The 20,733-nt window shown below is 41.6% G+C and overlaps 1 protein-coding gene across 3 annotated transcripts in view; it reads right to left on the bottom strand.

The window, feature by feature from the left end:
• Positions 1–20,733, bottom strand: part of ITSN2 (intersectin 2) — a 353,877-nt gene that overhangs the window by 167,516 nt on the left and 165,628 nt on the right. For all 3 annotated transcript variants that reach the window (XM_030198794.1, XM_030198795.1, XM_030198796.1), the window contains exons 17-18: positions 12,146–12,282; positions 5,857–6,278 (exon numbers count right to left, since the gene is read on the bottom strand). In XM_030198794.1, the coding sequence (XP_030054654.1) occupies positions 5,857–6,278; positions 12,146–12,282 (559 nt within the window). The remainder of the gene's footprint in view (positions 1–5,856; positions 6,279–12,145; positions 12,283–20,733) is intronic.

Genomic DNA, 20,733 nt, shown 5'->3' with positions numbered 1-20,733 from the left:
CAGAAATCCAAAGGATATGTGCTAGGAAGTGAAAGGCAGATATGCAGACAGGGAAAGAGACCTTCGGGTGATTTTGTCTGAGGATCTCAAGCCAATGAAACAGTGTGAGAAGGCAGTGGCTATAGCCAGAAGGATGCTAGGCTGACAGAGAGAGGCATAACTAGCAGAAGAAAGGAAGTGTTGATGCACCTGTACAAGTCATTAGCGAGGCCCCATTTGGAGTATTGTGTTCAGTTTTAGAGGTTGTATCTTGCTAAGGATGTACAAAGATGAAGCAGTTCAGAGGAAGGCGATGAAAATGATATGGGGTTTGTACCAAGAGATATATGAGAGGTGACTGGAAGACCTGAATATGTACACCTAGTGCAGTGGTTCCAAAACCTGGTCCTGGAGGCATCACAGCTAGACAGGTTTTCACAATATCCACAATGAAAATGCATAAGAGAGAACTGCAAAAAATGGAAGTAGCGCATGTAAATTTTTCTCATGCATATTCATTGTGGTTATCCTGAAAACCTAACTGGCTAGGGTGCCTCAAGGACCGGTTTGGGAACCACTATCCAAGAGGAAAGGAAGGATAGGGGAGATATGATAAGATGTTTAAATATGTAAAATGTATTAATATACAAACAAATCTTTTCCAGAGATGAAGAAACAGTAAACTAGAGGACACAAATTAAAGTTGGAGGGTGGTAGACGTAGGAGTAATGTCAAGAATGCTCTCCTGGGGGAGGTGTTCGAGACAAAAACAGAATTTAAAAAAAAAAACACGGGATAAACACATAAGATCCTTAATTAGAAAAAGAATGATATAAAAACAAAATGTAAATGACCTCATGTATGTTGATTTGTTCAGTGGTGCTTAGACGGCAACTCCAGCTGTCAGGAACCAAGACCAGTGCCAGATGGACTTCTATAATCTGTGTCCCATAAATGGCAAAGAAATATCAGGATCAAATATACGTATTTTATACTACATCCATTATTGATTTAATCATGAATGTGACTGATGGACAGACTGGATGGAACATTCGGTTTTATCTACTGTCATCTACTATGGAACCATGCCTACGACTCTGGAGGAAAACTGTTCTGGGGCATCTTGCTCAGGACTGGGCTAAACAAAGGCAGTTAGAAAGAAAAAATAGTTAATTGCAAATGAAGGTTTACGGCACCCTAGCCTCAACAAGTTTTGACTGAACTGGAAATCAAAAAGGAGCAAGAAGAACATGCTGGATCTAAAAAGTAAAGGAAATGGGAGAATGGGCGTGCAAGTGGCAGATGAAGTTCAATGTTGACAAGTGCAAAGTGATGCATGTGGGTAAGAGGAACCCGAATTATAGCTACGTCTTGCAAGGTTCCGCGTTAGGAGTTACGGATCAAGAAAGGGATCTGGGTGTCGTCGTCGATGATACGCTGAAACCTTCTGCTCAGTGTGCTGCTGCGGCTAGGAAAGCGAATAGAATGTTGGGTGTTATTAAGAAGGGTATGGAGTCCAGGTGTGCGGATGTTATAATGCCGTTGTATCGCTCCATGGTGCGACCGCACCTGGAGTATTGTGTTCAGTACTGGTCTCCGTATCTCAAAAAAGATATAGTAGAATTGGAAAAGGTACAGCGAAGGGCGACGAAAATGATAGTGGGGATGGGACGACTTTCCTATGAAGAGAGGCTGAGAAGGCTAGGGCTTTTCAGCTTGGAGAAGAGACGGCTGAGGGGAGATATGATAGAAGTGTATAAAATAATGAGTGGAATGGATCGGGTGGATGTGAAGCGACTGTTCACGCTATCCAAAAATACTAGGACTAGAGGGCATGAGTTGAAGCTACAGTGTGGTAAATTTAAAACGAATCGGAGAAAATTTTTCTTCACCCAACGTGTAATTAGACTCTGGAATTCGTTGCCGGAGAACGTGGTACGGGCGGTTAGCTTGACGGAGTTTAAAAAGGGGTTAGATAGATTCCTAAAGGACAAGTCCATAGACCGCTATTAAATGGACTGGAAAAATTCCTCATTTTTAGGTATAACTTGTCTGGAATGTTTTTACGTTTGGGGAGCGTGCCAGGTGCCCTTGACCTGGATTGGCCACTGTCGGTGACAGGATGCTGGGCTAGATGGACCTTTGGTCTTTCCCAGTATGGCACTACTTATGTACTTATGTACTTATATGAAATTAGAGAAGCTTCCAACCCACTCACTGAAAAAAATATTTCTTACATTTCTTTTGTGTTTCTCACCCTTCACTTTCATCGGATGTCCTTTTGTTCTTGAATGTTCTTTATATAGAATAAGTTACTATCTTGTACTTCGGTGCCTGCTAGATACTTGAATTCTTGTGTCATTTATTTATTTTTTTTATTTGTTGCATTTGTACCCCACATTTTCCCACCTATTTGCAGGCTCAATGTGGCTTACATAGTACCATCAAAGACGTTTGCCCAGTCGGTGGATAACAAATACAAAGTTGTATAGTGATCGTATGAGGTATAAGTAGAGGGTCGGAATGGATGAAGATTGTGTGATGTCCTGTTCGATCATAGTCATGTGTTGGTAGGTGAAGAGGGTTACGGTCCTTACTTTCAGACAGTAAATGTTTAATTCTCTCACTCTCTCTCTCTAAGGCTTGCATTGCAGTCCCTGATTTTACTTATTTGCATGCTATTTGTTGTGTGCTTCAGATTTCAGGTCTTCTCTAAGTGCCCCTCTTTACTATGAACCATAAGTCACAACAGTCTAGGCTCTGCCCACTGTTCGCAATGGAGGTGACACTGTTTCTGCTTGTGTTAGACTAGTCTAGTGCTGTCGTTGCGAGGTATGCACCTAAGAAGATGAAGTACTGTTGTGCACAAAAGTACAGGACTTGGGGGTGATCATATCTGATTATCTTAAGATGGCTAAATGGGTAGTGTGAGAAGTACGCGGGTGAGAGGGAGAGCGAGGCACCCTAGATAAGCCACAGAACCCTTTCCCCGAAAGGGGGGAGGAAGGGTAAAAACTACAAGACCCAGCAGGCCCTGGGAGACCCCCATACTAGCATTAGAGACTATCATTCCCAGCAACCCCCAGAGGCGGCTCAAGGAAGGACAGGTGAGGGGAGTTCGCAACACCCGGCCTGGAGAGCCAGGGGAAGGGAGGAGGCTCCAACCTGGGCTAATCAGGAGAATAAGGAACAGCTGGAGGAGAGAGGGTTAGAAGAACCCATGGAGTGGCAAGAGGAGAGAGGAGAGGAAGCGCCCATGGATGTCTCTGCTCTTGCTAAAACAACAGGGAGAGAGTTTAAAAGGCAGGTAAAAGTCTGGTTTGGGGGGTTACTGAAAGAACGAAGGAGGTGGTTAACCCGTAGGAAAGGTTGAGGGAGCACAATTTCCAGCCTGAGGCCGTGAGGAGAGTTTGCCGGGAGTGCTGACAAAGGAAGGACAGGCTCCTGCATACTTCAGACTGGTGACCGGGGATTTTGGGCCTGGAGGATTACAATATATTTTCTTTACCTTGTGGATAATATAGCTTCTTTACTTTACGGACTACAATGTATTTCCTTTACCTTGTGGATTGCTGAGTATTCCTTTTACGGTGTGGATTGCAAATACAATAAATTTTCCTTAGCCGGGTGGAGTCCAGTATTTTCTTTACCCGGTGGCTTATAAGGAGTAGCGGCTCTTGGGGGGGCCAAGAGGGGGCTTCCAAACCAGCAGGCCCATTGGTGGGGGGGGGGGGGGGGGGCATTGCCATGAGAGAGAGAGAGAGAGAGAGAGAGAGACACGAGACTATACAAGACTGGACCCCAGCACCAATCCGCTCAGTGGAATCACACTCCCGCAGCCTTGGGAGCTTTACAGTAGAAAAGGCAACAGAAGGCAGATTTGGTATGAGGGGGCATAGGATGAAATTGAAAGGGGCTAGACTCAGAAGTAATCTAAGCAAAACATATTTCTTAATGGAAAGGTTGGCGGAAGCCTCAACGGCCTCCCAGTAAAGGGGATGGAGATGAAAAGTGTATCTGTTTTCAAGAAAACATGGGAAAAAATAGAGGATTTCTAAAGGAAAGGAAGGGCAATAGTTCGTATGGGTGGGCAGACTGAATAGGCCATATGGCCTTTAGCTGCTGCCATTTTCTCTGTTTCTATGTAATATAGTTGTTGTCAGAATATTTCTTGAGCCAAGTGGTAAGTGAGCCATTCTCTGATGATCTGTCCAGCTCTGCTTCGAAGACAACTGATGCCACGGCTAAAGAGGATACTGTAGGTACAGTTGACACTGTGTGTACAGTTGGCAGATTCAGCAGCTCCCACTATCTAAATGATCTCCACATCACACTGCCATGTAGAGTGATGCAGATCCTTATTTGGCTATGCTAAATACACAGCACTGATATCTTCAATGTTAAAGAAGCCAGCTCCTTCTCCTCCAAGGAGGCATCAGTAGAAGGCTGATCCTGATGTCTTCTATTGACATGTGACAATGAAGAAGCTCAAGGTCTCCTTGATGTCTATGCATCCAGAGTCCCTTGATCTAATACCTCAAATGCCAACAAGCTTGCGTTGAACTTAGAAAAACTTAGCCTATACTTCTGCTCTTCATAACCATGAAATCTTCTCTATGTCATCTTAAGAAAATTACACTGAGAAGTTTGGTGATCCAGTTCTAGGCCCTGCAAGCAGCAGTTCTAAGTATCTGCTGAGGATATGGTCGGGGTGGGGGAGGGGGAGAAGAGACCTTTTTTGTGATGTCAGCACACAATGAAATACGACTGAAAAACATAAGAAAATAAGGAAGAGGAAGCAAGAGGCCCACGCACACAAAAGCAAGAAAGAATTTGAAAGAACTTTAGGGTCTAGCATACTGACATGAGGCCAGAAGTGATACACATGAATGGCAGAAACAAAATAAAACTTTCAGAAAACTTCTAGGCATCAGAAGCTGTTTCTTATGCAGGCTCTTTCTAACAGATGTTTTCCTGCTTGTTTTCAGAGGAAGACGAGATCCAGGATGAGGTCTGAGCAGGACAATTATTCATACTCCCTACACCAATCCCTTCTCCTGCACACACTCCACACCCCTTTTAACCTCCCTACACCCCTCTGATCTCCTCTCCCCACAGTTCACCTGATCCTCACTCACTCCTCCTTTCCTACCCTTCCCTCACATCCATTCACTCTTCCTCCTTGGCTCTCCCCCACCATTCCCATTACTCCCTTTTTTTTCCTCATACTCCTCCATTCCTTACTCACCCAAACCCAATCATCCCAGGTTATATGCAGAAGGTGAGACAAGCAATGCTCAGATTTAAACTATATCTTCCTCCCTCTCTTGCTGGGCCAAAACTGTTGTTCTTCAAACTGTATGCTTTAAAGCTTGAAGCCATTTGGGTAGATGGTTCGTTGTGTGTTCTCTTAGGAGGGGGGGAAGAGGGGATGGGGTGGGGTGGGGTTACCATCTATTTGATGGTGTAGAGAAATGATTGAGTGAGTCTTTGCTACTCAAAGTGTTTGTGCATTACCGTTGATGATTCAATTTGTTGTTTTTATTTCTTCTATGTTGCCATGAAGAAAAAATATTGAAACATAAAGCCTGAAGCCAGAGAAAGACAACCACCAGCCAGAAGCAGAGTGAGTGTGAGTGTGAGTGTGATTGGAGAGGGGGTTAAGAGAGGGGGAGAGACAGACACAGGGCAGCTGCTATGGTCAACAATACTGGCACTCTGGTCCTCCATCTCCTCTGGATATTCTGCAGGAAATTAGGAATTACGTAGCAAAGGATGATTCTGCAGCCCTTATCGTGGCATCACAGGAGGCTGAGGGCCCTGGTTATGATATTCAAATAAATTTTAGAAATGGAAAAAAACATAGTGTAAAGCTACCTTCTTTTTTCCACTCAGCCATGAGGCTTTTACTTCTGATCTGTTTCATTTTGTCCACAAATTTCTCATCCGAACTAAATTTGGAAATGCCTTTGTCTGCTTCTCTCTGGTTCTCAGCATCTTTTCGTTTCTTTTCTTCCTCTTGCTGTTTAAGTCTCTCCTCTGCTTCTTTAACCTGCTGTTGCTTTCTTTTTTCTTCCTCCTGTTGTCTTTGTCTCTGTTCTGCTTGTCTCTTCCTTTCCTCCTCCTCCTCTGCTCTGTGTTTCTCTTCTGCAAGCTTCTGCTGTTGAGCCTCCCTCTCTCTCTGCCTGGAAGCCTCCTCTTCAGCTCTCTGCATCTCAGCTTGGTGTCGCTTCTGTTTCTCTTCTTCTTCTAGTCTGACTTTTTCTTTCCAGATATTTTCTTTCTCTTTCTTTGCACGCCTTAAGAGAGAAAACAAACAGCATCATACACAAGGTTACAAGTTTTAAACCTAAAACTGCATTATTGCCATACGGATTATTTTTGCAAGAGCAAAATATAAACGTGTAGCTGACCTTCAGAAAAAGTGAAATAATTATCTGTACTGGAATGCTTGTTCTCTAATAACAACTAAAAATCACAAATCACATGACCTATGTCACAGACATCATTCAAGGAAATGTCTGGAGGAAATCCTTCTCTTCCCCCCCCCCCCCCCCAAAAAAAAAGCATAGCATGCCTGGGAAGGGACCTGTGTACCAGCAGACCAGCTGCCACTTAGTTATAACTGTCAAAAAAAATAAACAAAGAAGTCAAATTCTGGACATGGTGTCAGATCAAATACGTTAAACACAGGTTGCAACATTAATTTAATTCATATATTCAGAACTGCAATCCAAATAAGTAGCTGCGCTGAATATACAATATTGTGTGATTGGATCTTTTTTTTTTTTAGTCATCTTGGCCCGATCTCATACCAATAGTATTGAGTGATTTAGTGATTTAAACTTCCCACTACTATCTGTATTAATTTTACATATTGGCCCAAAATTTCCAAGAAGGAAAGCAAGTTTTGACTCCAGTGTGCTGCTGTTAGCAAAGAGCAAGCACTGCAGTTAACTAATCTCACCTTCCATGATGAAAAGGGCTCACTCACTTGATGCAGGTACACAAATGAGAGTAGTTAGCAAAGGGTTGTCTTCTAATAAAGAAGACAGACAACTATAATGGCAGACAAAAAAAAATATTACTTTGTCAGTGAAACTGTTTTGTAATCCCCCCCTTTTTTTTTCAATGAAAATTAAATTCCAGACATAGAAGACAAGATGGAAACCAGTATAAGCGTCCCTCAAAGGATGGGAGTTGGATAAATCAAACCTTCAATTCAAATACGAAATGCAATATATGGAATATGTAAAGACTCAACTCCATATCTCATCTTTGCAAATCTCTACCTAAGAGGTTTTATAGTTTGGCAATTAAGGTCATCATTGCCTAAAATACAAGCGCTCTGACACATGTTCTGAAGTGTAGTTCTGGAAAAAAGTAATTAATGCATCTGTTTACATATAAGAAATGGAGCACTTTCCCAGGTGGACTTTTTGGGCTTGATTTTATGAAAGGGTGTATATAAGAGAAGTCCAAAAAGGCACTTATTTTATATAAGCAACATACATACCTATGTGCCTTTATAAAATAAGCTCCAAGGTCATTCATATCATTCACTTACAAAAATAACAGTATGGTATATAGATCCAGATAAACTTCAAAAAGTTTATTGATCAACATAAAAAGGATTAAATACTTGGCTTCTTACCTTCTACTACCCAGGACAACTGGAGGGTGACTACTTCTTAGAGCCAGCCAGGGGCGTAGCCAGAAGTTTATTTTTGGGGGTTCCCAATGGTGAGCCCAGTATTTTTATGTGTATCATGTATAACTAATAATTTTTTGACATTATAGTATGTATTTTATTCGTATTCTATTTATGATATAGATATTGTCAGTTTTTAGATGGTATGTTATTAGTCTACATTTGTTGAATTATAATTGTATATTCATATATATCTTTATGAAATTTTATTTATGTGTTAGATCGTATCATCATGGTGTTTTGTATTATCTGCCGAGTCTTCAATTATGGTTATATATATTTTATGCTTATACTAGACTTTGAGCCCGTAAAAACGGGCTATTATAGGAAGGGGGGGTTGAAAGGCCCGCCCCCACCGCCGAGTTCGCCGCTGCCCCTCCCCCTCCGAGTTCGCGCCCCCCCCCACCGAGCCGTCACCACCCACCTTCCACTCGGCCAGGCCCTTGCTCCGCTATTGAAACAGCGAGGGTCCGGGAACGCAGCACTGAGCTCTGCTGAGCTGCCGACGTCGGCCTTCGTTCTTCTTCTCTGCCTGTCCCGCCCTCGTGTGACGTAACGTCGTCGAGGGCGGGACAGAGGCAGAGAAGAAGAAGGAAGGGCGATGTTGGCAGCTCAGCAGAGCTCAGTGCTGCATTCCCGGACCCTCGCTGTTTCAATAGTGGAGCGAGGGCCCGACCGGGTAGAAGGTGGGTGGCGGCGGCGACTTGGGTGGGGGGAGCGTTAGACGGCGGTGTCCCTCCCTCAGCAATGCGCAGTACAGACCCTCTGTGTTCCGCCCCCCCCCCCCCCCGTCATCACGTATTGACGTGGGGGCGGGGCAGAGAAGGTCTCTACTGCGCATTTGCGAGTGAGTACGGTCACTCGCCGTTTATATGTTTGATATTTTAAATTATGAGTAATTCTGCTTTTTATTGTTTTTAATTGTCATATAATTGTTTGTTTTGTAGCCCCTGATGCAGCCCAGTTGGGCAAAACACGGCCTGTGTCGGGCTTTCTAATTTCAATTTCCATTAAATACTGTTTTTTTCATATACGTATCTGTATTGTCTGTTTACTACTTAGAGCCAGCCAGAGGCGTAGCCAGAAATTTTGGGGGGTTCCCAAAGGTGGGCCGAAGGGGCCCAGTATTCTCTCCCCCTCCCCCCCAAAACCCCGTCACCACCTGGGCCCCTTCACCTTCCACTTGGTCTACCTCTGCACTCATGACTAGAGGGGATAACAAGCCCCACCATCCGAAGATGTGCGGGACGACGCAGGTACGTGCACATCCCCCCTACTCTTTGCTCTTACCATTGAACCCTTAAGCACAATTTATTAGGGAACAGCAGGGCACAGAGGGAATTCAAGATTATGCTCTTCTCTGATGACATTCTCCTTACTTTAACGGAACCCTTGGAATCCCTACCTAAGGTGACTTGGGAACTACAGAGTTATAGTAAAGTATCCTGCTTCAAACTGAATATGAACAGGTCAGAAGTCCTAAAGATTACAGTGGCCCCTTTAGAAGTGAAATGGTTACAGGACCAATTTGCATTTCAGTAGGCACGTAACCATATTCACTACCTAGAGATTAATGTGATGAATACCCTGGGTAGTTTATATGCGCCTAATTTTCCCCCTAAGATAAAGGAGCTTTTTGAGGACCTTGATAGGTGGGAAGGTCTTAATATACCTTGGTTAGGATGAATCTATGCAATTAAAATGATGATTTTGCCCAAACTCCTTTATCTATTTCAAGCATTACCACTGTCCATCCCCAGACAGTTTTTTTGTCAAACATAAGACTTTTTCATATATATGGAAAAAAACATCCACCAAGGGTGAAACACACCAAATTATATCAACCTACAAAAGGCAGGGGCAGGGGGAATGGAGGTCCCTTAACTTTTTCCTGTGCTGCCACGCAGCCCAACTCCAAATCTTGGCATATGGCTCAATGCTCTGGGAAAGGCTGGGTACAAATGGAACAGCAATGGCTGGGAGATACACCCCTGTGAAAGACAGCATGGCTCCCCCCAAGTAGAAATTATTATTGATAACATGAAAGGTCCCATAGGTGATTAGTCATCCCATGCAGACCTGGTGTGGGGTACGGAACAAGATTTTTCAGGGAAGGCAATATTTTCTTCAACTGGCTATTCAACATGCTCCAGGTTTTAACCCTGGAAGGGTGGATCCTGTGTACCGCTACTGGGAAAAGTAGGGATTGGGGCGATTAGGCCATATCTGGGAAGGTGAAATATTGTCCTTTTCAAGAATTATGTAAAGAATACGGGTTTCTCCCACACCATGAATTTCATTATAGACAAGTAAGAGATTATACTTTACATAGGGCCTGTGAAGACCTCATGCCCCGATGATCAGAAGAAAATGCGGGCACTAGAGGCCAATAGTGCCATAGCAGCACCCACGTTTGCTCCTGCCCAATGATCAGAGCCAGCAACGCATGTAACACGCTTTCAGCTCTAAATGCAATGAGCATGCAAATGCATGCTAAACAGGGCATTACCCTATTCCTCCCCAATGCTCAGAACTGGTGTTAGGGTTTGCGGAGCATTGAGGAGGAATGGGGAAACCTGTCCAGCATGCATTTGAATGCTTGCAGGTCCCCAAACCCCACCCTCCAAAAGCAATCAAGCCCTGGTGGCTTAGTACCCCTTCCCCCCCCCCAGGGCAGGGCATTTTCAAGGCAGCGCTGGATGAGGAAGGAGTGTTGTACTCCCTCCTCCATCACAGAGGTATGCAGGAGGGCTCCGCTAGACCACCAGGGAGCATTAGCTTTGGGCCCACTTGGGCCACCAAGGATTCTTTTTTGGGTGTTTAGGGGTGGGGTTGGAGATCCACCAGACCTCCAGTCCCCTGTGTTGCTGTCTGGAGGGGAAGGGGTAGGGTGGTGGCTGGCAGAGATTTGGGGGTCCTATGAACCTCCATGTCCTTGTTTGACAGGTCTGAGCTTTTGACAGTCCGGACCTGTCAAACTAGTGTGGGAGGATTTGTGTCTGACCATACTTCTTCCCTATGATCAGAGCTAACAGCATTCCTGTATTTGCAAGCTATTAGCTCTAATCATAAGGGCATTCTAGCCCCATGCTGTTCCAGCGTTATTTTTAGAGCGCTGTTTGGAACAGCGCGGGGCTTCTGATCATCTGTCAGTCTGGAAGAGATATTACTGGAAAGGGAAATAAGGGGACACAGTGGGAAGGGATGTATTTCTCAGCTTTATAATGCATTGTTGTCCTACACTTTCCCAATAGCAAACTATATTAGTAAATGGGAACTGGACTTGGGGGCTACCTATGAGTATAAGCACTGGGGCAAAGGCCTTAAATACTTGCTAAAGGTATCTATCACTGTAGCATCCTAGTAGAAAACAGATGTAAGATCTTGTATAGATGGTACTATACTCAAATGTTTGGCTACAATGTTCAAGAACAGTTCTGCTGTGGAACTGTGGTATGATAGGAAACATGTACCATATATGGTGGACATGCCCCAAAGTGCAAGTTTTCCTACAAGTATTACAAACAGCCCAACAGATACTTAAAGTGACTTACTCAGCCAAGGCTGAGCATTGCCTATTGCATTTTAATATAAGCAACTATAGTAATAGAAGAGCAAAATTCGACTATGTTCTATTGCAATTTTATGTTTCAACAATTTTTATTGGTGATATATGAAAAATTCACAACAAATTGAGCAATACTACAATAATCTTTACATATTTCAAGTGTAACCCTCAGTTGCTCAAATCGGTATTGACACTTGTTGATATCATCCTTTTATTGTATTTTCCTCCCCCCTCCCCTTCCCTCCCATTATTCCCCCATACTTTCTCCCATCTTCCCATCCACAATCCAGTTCTCCAAATGTTCTATTGCAATTTTAAGCAATTTGGAGTGAAAGTGGAACTTCACAAATTAGCCATAAGCCTCTTTACAGCAAGTAAATTAGCCATAGTGGCGGCCTGGAAGCAACCAACTATGCCTCCAATGTCGATAGTGTTGTGCAAGTTGGACTATGTTTATCAGATAATAAAGACAGTGCTACAGAATGGGCACCTTATTACTTTTCACAAAATATGGGACATTTACCGGCATGGACGCTCCAAAACAACAGAGATTATACAATGTTGGTAACTTCAAATCCATCTTTAACCATTTTGTAAGTGATCGCCACTACGGCATAATGTAAGCCACATTGAGCCTGCAAATAGGTGGGAAAATGCAGGATACAAATGCAATAAATAAATAAATAAATAAATTTTATCCAGTTATGCTACTGGGGCAGACACTCCAAGAAGGGAGGTGGGGGGAGGTAAACTTAGTTTATGTTAATTGTATTGATACAAGTTTGCCAAGGATTGCATGAGTATTATTCTGTATTTTGTCACAGAGGTATTATCAATAAAGTTTAAAAGTTAAAAAAATATATAGATAGATAAATAATTGATGTTACCTCATAGCCTCTTCCTCCTGTTTCTTTTTTTGTGCTAGCTCAGCCCTCTTCCTTTCTATCTCTCTCAGTTTGTCTTGCTTGATCTTCTGCAGCTGCTGAAGAGCTGCCTGCTGCTTGTTGTAACTTTCTCTCAGTTCCTATTGAAAAACCACAGTCAAGTTCAAGGTTAGTGAAATGAACAAAGGCATATATGACAAGAGCATACAAGGTTTATGGAGTGGACTTCAAGGTCCATTTTGGACCAATAGGACTATGACAAATAAATCAAGGCAAACCTTCAGGACAGCTCGCCTGCTCCACCCCTCCCCCCAATATCAAAGTTCAGACCATTAGAACAGTGATTCTCAATCCATTTCTAGTGTACCTCCTAGCCTTTTAGGATTTCAAGATATAAATAATAAATACATGAGATACATTTGCATGCAATGGATACAACACATCCAAATCGTTCACATGTATATTCACTGTGAATATCCTGAAAAACAGACTGGCTATGGAGTACACATGGAGTAACTTGAGAAATACTTTCCCAGACCAACTTCCCTGACATTTGATAATTAAACTCAAAAATCATGATAATCCCAATATCATCCCACCCAGACCAATCCTGTAAAAATGCATTCCTGGATGTCCTAATTTTAAATATTAAGAACATTTGGATTTAGCTCACGCCATTGTAGTAGTGACTCAAGGCACGTTACATTCAGGTATGCTAGTTTTGTAGATGAGATAATGAAGGGTGAAGTGACTTGCCTAATATCACAAGGAGTGTTACCCTGATTTGAAACTTGGCTTCCCCAATTTTCAACTTGTTAGTTTAATCACTATTTACTCAAAATAGTGATTATTAAAGGTAGAGGACTCCCAAAGTACTGACAAAACAGAAAAGCCTTGCTGCTAAGGAACTGCATTATAAAAGGCATTAACTTGGGACACAGTATCAGGCTTATTTTCGAAAGAGAAGGACGCCCATCTTTCGACTCAAATCGGAAGATGGGCGTCCTTCTCCCAGGGTCATCCAAATCGGCATGATCGAAAGCCGATTTTGGGCTTCCCCAACTGCTTTCCGTCGCAGGGACGACCAAAGTTCCCGAGGGTGTGTCAGAAGTGTAGCGAAGGCGGGACTGGGGCGTGCTTAACACATGGGCATCCTCGACCGATAATGGAAAAAAGAAGGGTGTCCCTGACGAACACTTGGCCGACTTTACTTGGTCCATTTTTTTCTTGCGACCAAGCCTCAAAAAGGTGCCCGAACTGACCAGATGACTACTGGAGGGAATCGGCGATGACCTCCTCTTACTCACCCAGTGGTCACTAACACCCTCCCACCCTAAAAAAAAAAAAAAAAAGTTAAAAATATTTTTTGCCAGCCTCAAATGTCATACCCAGCTCCATGGTAAAACAAACAGTGGATCAGCTCTCCACAGGAAAACCAACAGGGTAAAACAAACAGCTCCATCACAGCAGTATGCAAGTCCCTGGAGCAGTTTTAGTGGGTACTGCACTGCACTTCAGGCAGGCGGATGCAGACCCATCCCCCCCACCTGTTACACTTGTGGTGGTAAATGTGAGCCCTTCAAAACGCACCACAAACCCACTGTACCCACATGTAGGTGCCCCCCGTCACCCCTTAGGGCTATGGTAGTTGTACAGTTGTGGGGAGTGGGTTTTGGGGGACTCAGCACCCAAGGTAAGGGAGCTATGCACCTGGGAGCAATTTCTGGTCCACTGCAGTGCCCCCTAGGGTGCCCGGTTGGTGTCCTGGCACGTCAGGGGGACCAGTGCACTACGAATGCTGGCTCCGGTTTGGTAGTTTCTGAGATGGGCATTCTCAGTTTCCATTATCGCTGAAAACCGGGGACGAGCATCTCTAAGGACGAGCATCTCTAAGGTTGACCTAAATGTGGAGATTTGGGCGTCCCCAACCGTATTATCGAAACGAAAGATGGACGCCCATCTTGTTTCGATAATACAGGTTTCCCCGCACCTTCGCGAGGATGCCCTCAGGAAAACTTGGGCGCCCCGTTCGATTACGCTCCTCTATGTGTGTCCCAACAAAGTCCCCATCAAATACTGCGATCAGAGAAGTAGCGAGCATGATAAATTTAATACAAAAAACTATGCTACCATAATACAAAAAGATATACAGAAAATGAGTCAACAAAATCTAACTGGAAAGCAAAGAGCACAAAGGCTCACAGTCTAAACTACGTGCAGGATCTGGAGGCCTTGATGTAAGAGGAAGACTTAGACATGGTTCAATGACTCCCATAAATGTGAGACAACCATACCAGGTTAAAATCTATTTAGGAAGGATAGAGTTGGCCAAAAAGGTGGAAAAGTAGCACTGTATGTGAGAAACAATATTAAAGTGACTGAAATGCAGGAGGCTTAGGAAAAGATCTTGAAAAGAGAAGATGGAACCTCTATCCATACGGGTGTCATCTACAGACCTCCAATACAGAGAAGCTGTACAAAGAACTGATCATAGATATCCAAAGGTTGGTAACAAAACAAGAGGTGCTGTTGTTGAAAGAATTCAACCTGCTTGATACAATTGGCATTTCCCATCTGCTGAATCAGAAAAAATGTAAAGAGACTGTGAATGCTTTTCAGAATGCTCTGCTCAGACAAACAGTGACTGAACCCAAAAGGGAAGGGGTGACGCTGGATCTAATACTCACAAATGAGAAAAGTATATCCAACGTCCGGATGGGTTTTCACCTAAGCAGTAGTAATCATCATAGTTATGGTTTAATATAAGTGCTATAGTGGAGTGCAAACACACAATACTTAGTCCTGGATTTCAAACGTGCTGACTTTAGCAAAATGGAGGCGTACCTGAAGAGCAAGCTGACAGGACAGGAGGAAATAAGAAAAGTGGGAAGACAGTGGTCCAAGCTGAAAGGAGCTATCAAAAATGGCAACAAATCTTTATGCAAGAAAAGTAAATAAAAGCAACAGAAAAAGGAAACCAATATGGCTCTCCAAAAACGTGGTTGTAAAACTAAAGGCAAAAGAGATGACATCCATGAAATACAGAAGAACACAAGAAAAGGAACACAGAAAAGAATACTGAGTAAACCTCAAAGAAGCAAAGACAGAAATACAGTTGGCAAAAGCACAAGCAGAAAAAAGATGGCTAGAGATGTAAAGAGAGGTATATTAGTGAAAGAAGGAAGGCTAGAAATGGAATTGTAAGAATTAAAGATGCTGAAAAATAATATAAGAAGAGTGATGAGGAAAAAGCAGACATGCTAAACATATACTTATTTCTATGTTCATGGGGAAAAAATGATGGAAAAAGTCCTCGGTTGGATGACAAAGGTATACATGGGATATTTTACACTGTTCACATAAGAAAGTGTTGATGAACAACTTGAAAAACTGAAAGTGGACAAAGCAAAGAGACTAGATGGGAGGATATTGAGGGAACGCAGAGAGGTACTGACAGGTCCTCTTAGAGATTTGTTTAATATTTCCTTGGAGACAGAGAAATGGGAAACCGCAGACTGGTAAGAAATGGAGGTGATGCAGGCTGTTAATGTGAACAGGTGAACTGCTATTTATGTTTGAGTGATGCAGATGACGGTGTTTTCATTTTTCGGAAAAAAAGCAAAAGTGATGGCCACAACTGACAAAATGGGCACAGCGGATCCTGTGCATTCCTGCTACCAGAAACTCTTCAGAGAAGACATTTCTATTGCAGGAAGGACTGTGGAAGACAGGAGAGCTAGACTGAATCCTGAGATTAATGATTATTTATTATTCATCCATAGATTAAAAAATCATAACAGTGCTTTGTAGGGCATATTTCTTCCCTACTAGAGCATACAAAACGGGTTGCATTTTGTACCCCTGAACATTTTAAGAGGATGGACTAGGGTTCCTTGGGGTAGTAGAAGTCAGCTATTGTTGTGGTTGGAAGTATAGTGTGTGTGGTGGGGTGGGGGGGGGTTATTATTATTGCTTGTTGCTGTTATTATTTTCTATTTGTGATTTATAAAACAGAAAATGCTGTTCCTTTTTATACTTTAATAAAAAGATTTAAATATAAAATCAAAAGTGTTCGCGGCTTCTGCAGATGAGGAAAGAGCCTGTGGGGATGGGGCAGGGATGAGGATAAACTCTGTCCCCGTGTCATTCTCTATGTTTAGCAGTTAAAATTAAATAAGAAGAAATGCAGAGTGATACACTTGGGAAGTAGAAATCCAAAAGAGTTTGTCTGTGCTATGAGACAAGAGGCTGATATCCACGGACTGGGAGAGGGACGTTGGGATGACATCATCTGAGGATCTCAAGGTGGGAAACCATTGTGACAAGGCAATGGCCAAAGTCAGAAAGATGTTAAATACATTGAAAATTGAAAGGGCACACTATCTTAATTTATTCTTTAGAGAAAACACATTATTACCCTTCTGATAAAAAATACAGCATGATTTTTCTTCATTTTATTGTTATTTATAGTACTTTTCGAATACATTCAAACAAAACAACTAGAAATCATGAAATAGATCAATTAGAAAGTAAACAAATATAAACTAACAGAAATTATAGTGATCTCTATAAGCCCATAATATCACAGGGGACCAACTCAAAGGAGGTCTGATCTTTCAAAATAATAGCCAAATAAGAAAAGAAAATATCAGGGCACCTAAAACATACATTACACCATCTTTTGCCCAAGATTATACAGACCAGAAATATCCATGGAACTTTGAGATCCTTTTGCATTCAATAAAGTTCTTAATTGCTTAGGGTCATAAAAATAAGTCAACCTTTTTCATTTTTTTTAGTACCTTATTTCTAAAAGTTTTACAAAAGATGAGAGCTGGTTAAATATGCCAAAATGTTAAGTAGTAGTAGTACTTTGTCCTTTGTTATAGTGCAGTGAATTGGTTCATTCAGAATAGCCTCTAAAAGCATTTAGGATTGAAGAGATACTTTCTGACTGCAGTTTCATTATGTCTTTGCCACTTTGTTGATAGTGACTAACTAATGAAAAAAAAAACGCCCATCTGAACTTATACAGAGGGTATAGAAACAGAACGGTGGTAGTTGATTACAGGTTTGATCTGGCCAGTTTTCCCATTCTTGATGCAATCTACAGAACCTATTTAATATCGAGTGTTAACACTTGTGTCCTCAGAGCTAAGAATTTTCCATGTTTAGTCTATATAATTGATGCTATTTATCTGGATTGTTTGGTGTTACTGTATTTGTGGTGGTGAGGGATTTTGTAGCAGGATCAGGGTTTTTTTTTTAATTTAGTTAAAATGTGTTTATTATGATTACGTTCTTCTGTCCTGAATTGCTGAGGCAGGGATTAGTGGTAAGGTCCTAGGATGGAAACCAACTTTCTCAGATCAAGTTCTTTTCAGGTCTTTGCTAAGCCTGCATTGCCCTTTAACCTATGAAGTCCTGCAAGGAATAGTGCTGGCTGCTATTCTCTTCAATTTATTAGCCTCCTGGTCACACTGGTTCAATTATCAGAAATTAATGGCTTTTATTGCATAGAAGATATACAACTTGTGGAATATGTTGATCCACTAGCTATTGATCTGTCCCCTCTTACCCACTTGTTTGGAAGCTGTTGCCCAATGGATTAAGGCCACTTGTTTGGAAGCTGTTGCCCAATGGATTAAGGACATCTATCTAAAAAATCTAGTAGTGTGGATATCTGCCCTTCATATTTATTGAAGACAATTTCTTCTGGTGTAATTATCTGGCTTACTCAGTTTGTAAATTATACTTTAAGATTAGGAATCTATCCCTCAGTTCTTGCTCAAATTACTTTAACACCCATTCCTAAATCGACAGGAGAAGATTTATCTAAGGCAGAGAACTATAGACCAGTGGCAAGCATTTCTTGGCTCGCTAAACTCTTGGAATTTACAGTGAATGACCAACTTAAAGGCTATATTTATAAATTTAATCTATTACATGACTCTCAACATGGATTTAGGCAACTACATAGTAATGAAACCTTGCTGTTGGAAATGGTTGCTGAGATTTAAGACATCTTTGGGCAAAGGGCTGCAGAAGATTTTACTACAGTTTGATATTTTGGCTGCCTTTGATGCAGTGGATCAAGAGCAGCTGTTGGTTAGGCTGAGTGAGTTTGGTATGAATGGGCAGATTTTGAATTGATTTGGAGAGTTTTTACTAAAGAGAATATATAAAGTTAAGAAAGGTGTTAATTTATCTTCGGAATGGACGGGAAGTTAGGGGCGCCACAAGGCTCCCTGCTTTCACCGTCTCGGTTTAATCTTTATTTGAGAAAGATGGGGACTCTGTTTGGTGTCACAGTCTTCTTGTATGCCAACGATATTTTTTTTGCTATGTACTGCTTTAGAAAAATGTGATGATACAATAGGATTCTTGAAGGAAATCATTATTAGGACAGAGAATTGGGCTAATGAAAATTTCTTTAAAATGAATAGGTTGAAGAGTAAGATTTATTAGGATTTATTTACCGCCTTTTTGAAGGAATTAAGGCAGTGTACAGTAAGAATAGATCAAACATGAGCAGGAGGCAATTAGAGCAGTAAAAATATTCAAACAATACAAAGTATGGCATGGTATACTACTTGTCTGGTTTGGTTCATATAATCTACTATCCATAAAATCTTTTGTGCTTGATTCAGGAGAGGACTTGCACATGGACAGCCACTCCAAAATTCTTGGGGTGTTGATTGATTCAGGTCTAATCTTAGTTAAAAGCTCTTACGAAGACATTTAATTTTCACCTTAGTCAATTATGGACCATGCGATCAATGTTACATCCACATAGTTTCAGAAGTATGGCACAGGCTGTCCTTTTGCCATATATGGACTACTGCAATTCCTTATATGGTGGTCTCTCATGTAAATTAAGAAAATGTAATTTTTACAAAATACTGCAGCAATATTAATATTTGGACTGGGTAAATATCAGAAACCACTACTGCATAACTTACATTGGCTTAAGGTAAACTCACGAATAAAATATAAGTGGAGGAGTGGCCTAGTGGTTAGGGTGGTGGACTTTGGTCCTGGGGAACTGAGGAACTGAGTTCGATTCCCACTTCAGGCACAGGCAGCTCCTTGTGACTCTGGGCAAGTCACTTAACCCTCCATTGCCCCATGTAAGCCGCATTGAGCCTGCCATGAATGGGAAAGCGCGGAGTACAAATGTAACACAAAAAAAAAATGTCATTTTATAGAGATAGCTCGAAACGATTGGTTAATCACCTAGAATTTTCTACCTCTTTCTATACAGCTAGGAAAGAACGATATTTAAAGCCTAATTATCCATCTGTTAGGAAAATGCAAAGAAAATTGTATTTGGAATCTCCTTTCTTATATCAAGGTGTAAAAATCTAGAATAGCTTACCATTGTATATTAGATCAACCCAGTTATATGCACTCTTTCAAAAACTTAAAACATCACTTTACAAATAGGTAGCGATACGTGTGTACCAATTTCTCTCTTAGGTTACTACGTATGTTTAAATTTGATGTAATTCTCCTGGACTACAGGGTTATATTCTTATTGCACCTCGCTTAGAATCTGAACTGGAACTTAGCAGTCTATAAGAACTGCACAGCATAGCATATTTGAAGCTCATCTGCAAAAATCTTGTACCTCCTGAATCTTGGGTAGGTAACACATTCCCATTATTAAATTAGATATTAAATCCCTTTATCTAGCTCCTAGGTGCATACTGTCAGATCCTACCTTGACGCTACACTACATACTTATCCATGCTCTCATTTTGTATTGTATTGACTATTATAACTTCAGATAATGGCTTGAATATTTCCAAACTACAAGAGTTAAATGCCATTCCGAATACAGCTATTAAGTTATTATTATACACTAAGATGTTCAACCATGCATCACCACTCTTTGCATAGAAACAGTGACCATCAGTTACATACAGCATTAAGTTTATTCTCATTCCTGTTCACATAGTGCTCCACTCAGGCTTGCCTGAATATTTATCCAGCATGCTTATACCACATACACTCACTAGGTCCCTTTAATCCCAAAATAAGAATTTTCTTATCGTCCCTGCTCTGTTTATTACACATCTTGAATGTACACAACACTCAGCATTCTGTTTTCTAGCCCCAACACTGTGGAATTCTATCCCTATCTCCACTGTGAATCTTCTCTCTAAAGATTAAAGACGGGTTCGAAATTTTTTTTTTTTTTTACTCAGGCTTTTGGTGAGATGTCCAGATGCTGAGGTGGGGTTGGTGGTAGTTATGAACCAACAGGTACAACTCTTTTCCCTTGATGATGAGTTCCCTGTTGGTCACCCTATACCCTGTTCCCTATTTAGTTCCTTTTCACTCCTTCTCTTTACCTTTTTACTGTATTTATTATAAACTTTTCTAGTGCTTACCAGCATAGTGGGATATAGAAAACACTAACACTAAACCAAACCCACTTGTCTATATATCATTGACGGGGTAAAGGTACAATATCTTTATCTACTGTCTCAGTAGTTATAGAAATATATAGTATGTGTTCATGATTTTCCTCCCTACCATATTGTCAATGTGTCAATAATATATAATGTCTGACTTTCTCCCTCTCT

Source organism: Microcaecilia unicolor, chromosome 3, assembly GCF_901765095.1.
Source record: "Microcaecilia unicolor chromosome 3, aMicUni1.1, whole genome shotgun sequence".
NCBI lineage: Eukaryota > Metazoa > Chordata > Amphibia > Gymnophiona > Siphonopidae > Microcaecilia > Microcaecilia unicolor.
This window is presented reverse-complemented; position numbering and strand designations above follow the sequence as displayed.